Source organism: Trachymyrmex cornetzi, unplaced genomic scaffold, assembly GCF_001594075.2.
Source record: "Trachymyrmex cornetzi isolate Tcor2-1 unplaced genomic scaffold, Tcor1.1 scaffold1138, whole genome shotgun sequence".
Lineage (NCBI taxonomy): Eukaryota > Metazoa > Arthropoda > Insecta > Hymenoptera > Formicidae > Trachymyrmex > Trachymyrmex cornetzi.
In genome coordinates, this window is record NW_017295695.1 from 1 (window position 1) to 10,620 (window position 10,620).

At 37.6% G+C, this 10,620-nt stretch overlaps 4 protein-coding genes across 4 annotated transcripts; 1 reads left to right on the forward strand and 3 right to left on the reverse strand.

Annotated features, from left to right (window-relative positions):
- Positions 1–568: 568 nt before the first annotated feature.
- LOC108764576 (uncharacterized) lies at positions 569–1,972 on the reverse strand. Its single transcript, XM_018512870.1, has one exon. The coding sequence runs from the start codon at positions 1,970–1,972 to the stop codon at positions 569–571; it is 1,404 nt and encodes a 467-aa protein (XP_018368372.1).
- Positions 1,973–2,199: 227 nt separating this feature from the next.
- On the reverse strand, positions 2,200–5,765 carry LOC108764582 (uncharacterized). The gene is made up of 2 exons (XM_018512883.1): positions 4,208–5,765; positions 2,200–4,133 (listed from the first exon to the last, which is right to left on the reverse strand). Exons 1-2 carry the CDS (start codon positions 5,763–5,765, stop codon positions 2,200–2,202), a joined length of 3,492 nt encoding a protein of 1,163 aa, XP_018368385.1.
- A 1,357-nt stretch (positions 5,766–7,122) lies between these two features.
- LOC108764588 (uncharacterized) lies at positions 7,123–8,915 on the forward strand. Its single transcript, XM_018512896.1, has 3 exons — positions 7,123–7,422; positions 7,492–7,857; positions 8,908–8,915. The coding sequence occupies exons 1-3, from the start codon at positions 7,293–7,295 to the stop codon at positions 8,913–8,915; spliced, it is 504 nt and encodes a 167-aa protein (XP_018368398.1). The 5' UTR covers positions 7,123–7,292.
- Positions 8,916–8,985: 70 nt separating this feature from the next.
- LOC108764596 (uncharacterized) lies at positions 8,986–9,585 on the reverse strand. Its single transcript, XM_018512907.1, has one exon. It carries the CDS (start codon positions 9,583–9,585, stop codon positions 8,986–8,988), a length of 600 nt encoding a protein of 199 aa, XP_018368409.1.
- Between the last annotated feature and the right edge of the window lie 1,035 nt (positions 9,586–10,620).

Genomic DNA, 10,620 nt, shown 5'->3' on the forward strand with positions numbered 1-10,620 from the left:
ACGGCGCCACACTTAGCACCGGGGAAGGGGCCGTGAAGGGGGCGACATCGCCCGGGAGGAGCCCACTCACCACGACAAGGTGGCACTCCGCGGAGTGGGTCTTTCAATTAGACCTAAACTGAGGCCCTTTCTTTATGAGTGGACTGTAATAATGACTACGCGCATAGTTTAAATGAACTTAGTTGACTTGTAGACCATAGAACTCTAATCATAACATAATATGCTATTTGCTAACAGGTTGTATCATTTGAGAACACTAGGAACTAAATTCCTTAAATTATCTTAACTCTATGTAAATAATAGTAATATAACTGTTTTTTTTTTAAGATTGCCTTATCATCTAGTAGAGACCTATGTTAGTAACCCTTATTTTCATTGATGTTGTACATCGCTATCAAATAACGTGTAAGTTACAGCCAACTAAAATAAATTCGAAATACAATGGTAACGATGATTAACGAGTTAATTTTGGTCAAAGCTATGTGACAAACAAATAACGTAAGTATTTAAGTGAGTACGTTTCGTCCTTAGACGTTATGAAAGTGTGAATTCGCGTGATACTCTTAAATTAAACAGAATCATGTACATTTTCAATAGGGAGCGGACAAAGTTTCGCGATGGTGGTGTGTACAGTGCCCGTGGACGTCCTCACAGTGGCTACTCGAACCACCTGGTCTCGACCTGGATGAATGGATGTTACGCGCCCCAACCTCCATCTGCATGGGGGCAGGTTTTCCTCCTTGATTAGCACCATCGTGCCTTCCTTTAGTTGTGAGGAGTTCTCCTTCCATTTTGTGCGCTGCTGTAATTCTGACACATACTCCTTGCTCCATCTTTTCCAAAAGTGTTGCTGCAGATTTTGGAGTAGCTGCCATCTAGATAATCTGGACTCAGGTAGATGTGTTAAATCTGGATCAGCCACCGAGTGTAAGGTTTTTCCAATCAGAAAGTGAGCAGGAGTAAGTGGAATGAGGTCATTAGGATCAGTCGACATGGGAGTTAAAGGTCGCGAGTTTAGTATCGCTTCTACTTGTGTAATCAACGTATAGAACTCCTCGAATATTAATGATGCGTTACTTGCAACCCTACTCAAGTGGTATTTAGTCGACCTTATTCCCGCCTCCCACAGGCCTCCGAAATGCGGAGAGTAAGCTGGAATAAAGTGCCAACCGATTCCTATGTCATTAATGCACTCACTGAGACCTGTTTGTTCCTTTATTAAGAATTGAGCTAAATCCTTTAGTTCTCGATTGGCACCCACGAAATTGGTGCCGTTGTCTGAGTATATGTGAGCCGGCTTGTCTCGTCTAAACACGAAGCGTCTGAGCGCCGAAATGAAGTATTCCGTGGTCAAATCCGAGACCAACTCTAAATGTATTGCCTTTGTGGCAAAGCATATGAATAGGCAGATATAACACTTATTCGTTTTGCAACCTCTTTCCCGTTTATCCTTTATCAGGAAAGGACCGCCGTAATCGACCCCCGTAACATGAAACGGTTCGGTTACCGTCACACGAGATTTAGGTAATTCGCTCATTATATCTTGTGCTTGTTGCGGTTTGTTTCTAAAACATTTTATGTATTCGTGAACAACCCTCTTTGCGAGGTTTCTACCACCGATTATCCAAAACCGTTCGCGTACCGACGCTAACAATGCTTGTGGTGGTGCGTGCATTAATTGCATATGCTTTTCCATGAGAAGTAGCTTAGTAAAACGATGTTTCGCTAACAAAACCATGGGATGCTTCTTGTCATTAGAAAATTCCGAGTTTTTTAGCCTCCCTCCTACGCGTAAAATGCCTTCACTATCTAAGAACGGATTGAGAGAACTCAGTTTCTTGTGCGATAAAATCGATTCCCTCTTGTTGTCTCGCAGCTGATTTTGAAAGAATTCTTGCTGAGCTATCTTGATTAGTGATTTTAATGCATTTCCTATTTCTATCGCTGAAAGCTCGTTTACCTTACGCTCCATTTTATGCTTGCAATTATGTGAAAACCTCTTACAATAAGCTATCACTCTAATTATGCGTTTTGCAGTTGAGATATTCTCGAATATGGACGACTCTGCTGTCTGCTCTGTAATTGCGCAGCACGTTGCCTTTATTTCTGGCACTTTAATTTCTGCTATAGCCCCAGTAGGCCATTCAACTTCATTTTTAACTAGAAATGACGGACCATGCCACCAAATTTCTGACTGTATTAGTCTACTGTCAAACCACGCGAAAGACCATCCGCTGGATTCTCTGCCGTCGGAACATGCCGCCACTGATACGAACCTGTTAACTGTTGAATTTGTGCTACACGATTTGCCACAAATACTTGTAACTCCCTTGGCTGCATTCTTATCCAATTGAGGACTATTGATGAGTCGCTCCAACAGATGATTATATTGACATCCCTATCTAATGCTTCAATGACCTTGGCGACCAAGCGCGCGAGGGTGAGAGCTGCACAAAGTTCTAAGCGTGGAATTGTTTGCTGTTTGAGTGGAGCTACTCTACTCTTTGCGCACAATAATGCTGTATGAACGCTTCCTTTGGAATCTTGAGCTCTAATATAAAGGCATGCGCCATATGCCCTTTGTGACGCGTCCGCGAAGCCATGCACTTGTATCTCTACGCTATTTTCTCCTACAACGTTTCGAGGTATTCTGATTTGACTTAAATTTCGCATTTGTTGACGAAAGGAGATCCATCTACAGTGTAAATCAAGTGGAAGTGATTCATCCCATGACAACTTATGCAACCACAATTCCTGCAATAGAATTTTTGCTATGATAACGAATGGACCAATAAGACCTAACGGGTCGAATATTTGTGCAATCTCCGCTAAGATCTGCCTTTTCGTGATCCTAGATTGGTTTAATTCCTTGCTAGTGAAAACTAAACTATCAGAGAGCGCTTGCCATGATGTGCCTAACGTTTTAGTCATGCCGTCATTAGTGAAGTTAACGCTATCTAAATTCTGATCCTCTTTCGGAACGTCTTGAATGATTGCTTGTTTATTGGATGCCCATTTTCGCAATTGAAAACCTGCTGACTCTAAGACCTGCGAGACAGTTTGTCGTATTTCTATAGCTTGTTCAATCGTCTCTGCTCCTGTCACAAGGTCATCGACGTAGAAATCCCTTCGTATGATCCTGGCCGCTTGCGGCAAGGTAGTTTCAACTTGATTAGCTAGCTCCTTCAAACATCTCGATGCTAGGAACGGTGCCGATGCCGTACCATATGTGAGCGTGTTTAACTCGAACTCTTGTATAGGATCTTTATCACTAGAGCGCCATATGATTCTTTGTAACAAACGCTGGTCTGGATTTATCAACACCTGTCTGAACATTTTTTGTACATCCGCTAATATTATGTACGGATGAACTCTGAACCTAACTAACAATGCGAATAAGTCACCTTGAACTGCGGGACTTATCATTTGTATATCATTGAGAGATATACCATTATCGGTTGGTGCTGATGCATCAAATACTACACGTATCTTAGTTGTTGAGCTATCATTCTTAATAACACAATGATGCGGCAAATAATACGAAATTTCATGCGCTGATTCCTCAAGGACCTTACTCATATGTTCTAATTTCTCATATTCTGCTAGAAATGCAATGTAGTGTTCCCTAAGAGTCGGACACCTTATCAATTTTTTCTCGAGATTGAAAAACCGTTTGAGCGCGATTGGTTTGGACTCGCCAAGCTTACTGACATCTTCTCTGAGTGGCATGCTTACCACGAATCTGCCGTCTGTGTTACGATATGTGTTTGCTACGAAATGTCTTTCACATTCTTTCTCCTCTTCTGACCACGTTTCTTTGGCTTCGGTTTCCTCGATTTCCCAGAATTTCGTGAGGTTGCTATCAATATCGAACGATCTGTTAAGATTACATTTAATAGATTTCGATATGTTGCTCTTCCACGGACCCACTGCTATCCAGCCTAACTTGGTTTTTTGCATGGTAAGTTGATTTCCTCCTACTTTCAGTTGCCCTATGCAAAGTAAGCTCCAAAAGTAGTCAGCTCCTATAAGAACATCTATATTGCTTGGAATATGGAAAGAAGGATCCGCAAGTCTAATGTTAGTGGGAATTTGCAAGTCTTGTCTATCAATGTATTGAGTTGGTAATTGCCCTGTAATTTCCGAAATTACCAACACTTCATATCGAACTGAAAATTATTATGTAGCGCCCTTACTTTGACATTACATTTATGTTCTATTTGAGATGATTTCCCATTGATAGCTTCGATTGTCAACTGAATTTTTGATGTAGGCCACCTCATCTCTCTACATAACCTGGTGGTAATGAAACTAGATTGAGAACCTGGATCCAAAATTGCACGAACCTTATGATCTACTTTATGATTATCAGTTACCACCACCGTTGCCGTAGCCAATAGAACGCTATAAGTGTTATACTGACTATGCGAACATAAAACTGAAGCCGTTTTGTTCTCTTCAACGGGCTTTACCTGCGTTGAGGATGCTCTCTCGAAATGTACTAAAGTATGATGTTTTCCTGAACATTGTCTGCATGATCTTGCCTTACAGTCTCTAACAAAATGTCCCGATCTCATGCAGTTAAGGCATAACCTCGCTGTTTTTAAATGATTCGCTCTGTCTTGAGGTGAGAGCTCAAGAAACCTTTCACAGGTCAGTAACTTATACGTCTCTTTACACATACTACACTTTTGACTTTGTGCGATCAGTGATTTGACCCTGGACCGATCCGATTGTTTCGACTTAATATCTAATTTAGCAACCGACTTATTGTTTAATTCCAGTGTCTCTAACATGTCCGCTCGCGAATTTAGAAATGTTTTGAAGTCTTCTAATGTGGGAATTTCATTTCCAGCTCGCTCCTTTTCCCAGGCTCGAGCCGTTATGCTATCTAATTTCGTCGAGATTAAATAAATTAATAAAGCATCCCAATGTTCTGTTGCTTGATTTAATGCGTTTAAAGCGCGTAAATGCTTGCTGACTATATCTACAATCTCGCGCAATTGCGGAGCTGATTCTTCCTTTAACACCTTAATATTGAATATGGCCTTAATGTGATTGTATGTAAGCAATTGTTTATTATTAAATCTAGAACATATGGTTTCCCATGCTACGGTGTAATTGATCGCAGTAAATTCAAAGGACTTAATAATTTGCGCTGCACCATCTTGCAGCGCTGCCTTTAAATAATGAAACTTTTGTATCGTATCAATTGTCTCATTTTTGTGTATCAAGGATTCAAATGTGTCACGAAAGCTAAGCCAATCAGATGCTTCACCACTAAACTTCGGCAACTCGATTGTTGGCAACCTGATACCCATAGGTTTATATATAATTGACGATGTTGCGATACCCGCTGCAGTATTAATCGCGTTCTGTCCGGTCGTTGTGCGAACGACAGGCGTTTGTGAAGAGGAAACCCCGCTAATTTCAGCACTCAAACGCGACGCGTCCATGTGTACTGTATTGCGCATGCGTAAAGCCTCGGCTTGCGCGATAATACTGAAATATTCTTCTTCGAAGATTGCGCGATATTCTGCCGCACCTTGATCATCCTCGGTTATCTCCTCAATACTCGACTGAATTTGCTCGAATTTTTCATATGCTTTTCTTGCTCGAAAAAGGCGCTCACGTAAGTCTGACGCTGTCACGTTATCTATTGGTGTGGACGGATCCGAAAATGTAAGTGATGTTTTCGCGAGATACGTTTTGAAAGATGTAATTTTACCCTTTATAACACCTCTAGATTTAACTAAAACTTCCATGATTGCCTCAAACGCCGAATGATATAATGTAAGGAATATTAAACGAGTGTGAATGGATAGCTCACTTTATTACTTGGTTAAGACCCACTGTTGATGTGTTTGCACTGCCAGTGCCGCTCGACGTTGATTGGCTGTTCGTTATCTCGTTTCTCGCCGGTTGCGTCTATGTCTCCGTTCGTGTCGTCGACTGCGCCGTCTGCGATCGTTGTTGACTCGAACCGTTACTCTCTCTCACTCTCTCTCACTCTCTCCCTCTCTCTCTCTCTCTCTCTCTCTCTCTCTCTCTCTCTCTCTCCCCTCTATCACTGTAGTCAGCAGTCTTATTGTGCTGACCGGTAATGAGTTCACGATTAACGATACGCTCGTGTCTCTGTCTCGTGATACGTGTACTGCTCAACGTGCGTAATGGCGGCTGATTTGCTAACGCCGCGTGCTTGTACCTCTATGTTGCTGAATAGCGCTACTCACAGTTTTCGCTATTGCTCGATGCTCTCCTTACACTGCTTACTCAAAACAGGAAGAACTCACGTCTTGCAAAGGCCACACTGCCTTGCCTCTATGGATCTTCTCGTTGCGAACACACGACTCGATGTTGTCTCGCGTTCGCTATAACCGATCGTGCTTTCGCCTCACTTCGTCTTCTCTTCCTGAATCTTGTTTCGATGCGTATCGAATCCCCAGCACATCCGACTCGAAGGACCAATGTTCTGGACTTATTGGATGGATGCTGGATTTCACCTTTTGTAGATTAAAAGAGCTCTCGTGGTATACGTCTGTTCTCTATAAACTTTATTTGCCATCTTACCATCTCGCCGCCAGTAGCGCCTCGTTACAATCTCGGAACTACTGCCCTTAAACTATATCTGGTCGGTAACAAGTGATAAGCCTTAAAAGATATAATGACAAAATAAAATCTAAGTTTTATTTAGTTATATAGTATTTTGTGATATATACAAGCTTTTTCGTAGGAAAACTGAGAGAAGAAAACAATTGCCCCTTACTACAATTGCGATTATTATTATTATTTATTATTATTCAGTTATTTGTCGGCGTATTTCATTGCGAATATGTCTTCCACTTTCATATTCCCTGTGTGACTCAATTTCTTCAACGTGACATTGTACTTCTATGTCAGGGTATACGTGTATGCTTTGAATGACATAGCAAATTCTATTATTGTATAGCCACAAGGAGACAAATTAATTGCAGTAAAGAACAGATTCAATGAAATTGGTGTCCTTCCAGATGTCATAGGAGCTATCGACGGTTCGCACATACCCATCCTTGCTCCACATGTAAAACTATTATACGTATATTTTATACTATTTTTATTATCTTTTCATTGTTCTAATAACTTATCTTATTTTTATATTCTTATTTAGCTTCACTCTGAATCATACAGAACTAGGAAATGTCCATATGCTCTTACTTGCAAGCTGTTTGCAATACAGATTTAGTGTTTACAGATTGCTTTGTGGGATTCGCAGGTTCTGTAAATGATTCCAGAATATTTAAAAATTCAGATTTATGGATGTCTCTGTACAAGAAAATCGTGGAAATTTTTTTCCAGGAAATGAATATATCATTGATGATAAAGCTTATCCAGTGCTGGCTTGGTGCATTGCACCTTATATAAACAAAGGAAATTTGACAGAAGTTAGTTAACTTTATTGTTTCTTTCATTTTTATATCTGTATTAATTAAATTGGTATTTTTCGTACATAAGCTCAAATCAACTTTAATAGGGAATTGTCAAAAATGAGACAAATAATAAAGAGAGCATTTGCCTTACTAAAGAGAAGATTCCGAAGATTGAAATATCTGCATATGAGTGTAGCAGATCTGATTCCCTATGTTATATTAGCTTGTTATGTACTGCACAACTTATGTCTTGCAGGATGTAATGATAGAGTGGACGATTTTATTGAAGAAGGAAGACGGCATGATGAAAGAAATGGTGGTGAACAGAATCAACAGAATCAAAATAAACTTACGGAAGAATTTATCTTTAATAATGCTGTAGGTCCAGCGAAACATAATTATTTAGCAGCATTAATAGGTCGAGTTATGTACAATTATATTCAAATGCAGTGTAATAATATAAAAACACGTAACAGTAATATGAGCATATATTTTATATTTATGTGTCAATTTTTGCAAAAAAAGTATGAGAAAGGTATTTATTAAAAACATTTTGCAATTAAGATGCATAATTTTTACTAATTTAATATTATTACATTATTTTTCAAGTTAACACATTGAAATCGCCTCACATGATTTTGATCAATAGAAATGTCGATTATTTTCAAAGTGTGATGATTTTAATATATAATTATTGTATGTAAATATTGTAAAACCATCTTATCAAAGTAAATTTTTTATTGCCATCATTATTTTGCATATTTTGAAGAAATACTGATATTACAGCTATGGATGGCACCCAGTTGGACACGGCTCAATTGGACACGAGCCACTCACAGCGCTTGAGACTACAAAGCTCCTAAGCATCGGTCGCTGTGATTGGTGGTGTCAAGTCGAGCCGTGGTCAATCGGGATCACCCCACAGCTATTACTTATATAGTAATATCACAAAATTTTAAAGACTTTTATAATTCTATTACACAATAAAAAATAACATTTTGTAACTTATGGACTAGCATCACAAATGTAACAGAAATTAAATATTGAGTATTCTGAATGGCTATATACTGTCCTTTGTTTCTCTTTCAAATATCTGTGAAGAGAGATTGAAATAAACAAACAATTTTTTATTCTTTGATAACTTTTGATATATCAAATCTCTTGTAGTTTTTTTAAAAATAAAAAGAAAATATTTGTATTAAAAATACTTTTCAGTAAAAATAATATCTTATACAAGATAAGCCATGTATGGAATTTTAAAATAAGATTCTACTGTATATTAATAATTGTACTTGTATGACTGAGACTGTTTTTAGAACACTGTAATATAATAAAATAGTTTATGCTTCAGAGCCTGAGCACAATAAAAGAAATAATAGGAACAGGAATAAAATAAGAATTTCAACCCATCAAAAATCGTGTACTTTACAGTACATAATTTTCGACAGATTGAAATCTTTATATTTATTCTTATTCCTAATACTTGTTCTATTGTATGCAGTGCTTTAAAATTCAAAAGCTACAACACAGTAACAAAACAAATAGAATATAATATTGTTTACTTAATACATATTAAAACTTAAAACTTATTTATGAGTTTTTCCATCATATTTGTGTAGGCAGTAATTGCTCGATCTGATACTGACACAGTCTCTTTATGGCGTCGTTCCCTTGCTTCCTCCCTACGCTTAGCATCTTCACGTAAAGAAGCAGACCACTCACCCAGTTCCTTCTGAATTCTGGTCTTCCTTACCTTTTTCTTTTCACATTCTTTATTAGATTCATTTTCTACGCCACTGTTTTGAGAACTAATTGATGCTGATTGCTTTTTCAAATTAGAAGCCAGGTGTGCGACACAAGGTTTTTCTCCCAACACTTCCTCCAATTCATTGAAGAACTTACATGTCATTGGGCTATTACCTGATTGCTTGTTGTGATCTTTTACCTTGACATACTTTTTGCGCAATTCTTTAAATTTGTTTTTGCATTGTATGTCAGTGTACATCCATTGACTGTTCTCGTTTTGATGAATAATGGCAATTTTTTTCCATACTTCGGAGGACTTGAACTTTCCACTTTTGAAATTATTTTCATGCTCTTTCCAAGCATAAATTAATCGTTTCGTAGCATTCTCATTCTTCCAAGATGCTGTAACATAGAATAAATAGATATAGGACATTAATCATGGTAAATATTTAATAATTATAAAATTATTAAAAGCACATTATCAAAGGAACAAAATGTGATGAAAATTTATACCGTGTTGTGTTGTGACTGAGTGTTCATAAATGCATTATTGGATTCAAGGTTAACACTTTCGGGTTTGTCATGATCCAAAATAATATGTTGTAACTGAAAGAATGTTAAAGACTCTTCCGAAATAGGTACGGATTATGTTTTTATCTACAAAAAGATACACTTGTAAATATTTCTAACCTTACATATGTGTTACTTTAAAAGGTGCAAGTAAACCACAAAGTACTAATAAATATCATTGAGAATTGTACATTGGTTCATTATTTTGGTCAGTACATAATTTATGTCTTTCCTTCACTAAATTTATGTACTCCATTGTTACAACTTAAACAATCCCGCCAAACGCAAACATTACCCGCATTTATCTTGCAATTTCAGGGTGGAAAATTTTCCTCCTAAAGTCACCTAGTCGAGTTTCCGAATGACTTTGGGTGCGTTCCGTTTCACGCATGGACCGCATGGAACGCAGCGCATCCTATGCGCGCATTAACTCGGTTATTTTTCCCATGCGCATGCAGCGCATAGAGAAACGGAACGGATCCTATGCAGTTCATGCATACGATTGTAAATAGTCTAGATAAAAAATATAAGTCTAATGGGCATTTGGAATAAATATTACATTGTTACTTTTTAAAGAATCTTGATTTTCAAGGTTACAAAACTTATATATGATATTAATTCGGATAAAAAATTTTTCATGTATGAATAAAATTTGTATCTACAAACATACATAAAGATGTATAAATAATCGTAAATATATATACTTATATATAAAACGTCCATACATACATATGCTCGTATATCCTTCTTCGTTTTGTAAAATTACATTTTAGTACAATAAAAATAATAACAATAATGAAGACATTTAAAAAATTAAAATAATAATTTTCTCATTATATCTCTATTATTTTCTCATTTGTTTTAAAAAAGAAATCTGGAGAAATATGTAAAAAAATTG

Coding starts and splice junctions, on each gene's coding strand:
- LOC108764576 (XM_018512870.1), bottom strand. CDS start 1,972: ATGGAGCGTAAGGTAAACGAGCTTTCAGCGATAGAAATAGGAAATGCA.
- LOC108764582 (XM_018512883.1), bottom strand. CDS start 5,765: ATGGAAGTTTTAGTTAAATCTAGAGGTGTTATAAAGGGTAAAATTACA. Junction 4,134..4,207: donor ATCTCAAATAGAACATAAAT/GTAATGTCAAAG, acceptor CGGAAATTACAG/GGCAATTACCAACTCAATAC.
- LOC108764588 (XM_018512896.1), top strand. CDS start 7,293: ATGGATGTCTCTGTACAAGAAAATCGTGGAAATTTTTTTCCAGGAAAT. Junction 7,423..7,491: donor CAAAGGAAATTTGACAGAAG/TTAGTTAACTTT, acceptor TTCGTACATAAG/CTCAAATCAACTTTAATAGG.
- LOC108764596 (XM_018512907.1), bottom strand. CDS start 9,585: ATGTCCTATATCTATTTATTCTATGTTACAGCATCTTGGAAGAATGAG.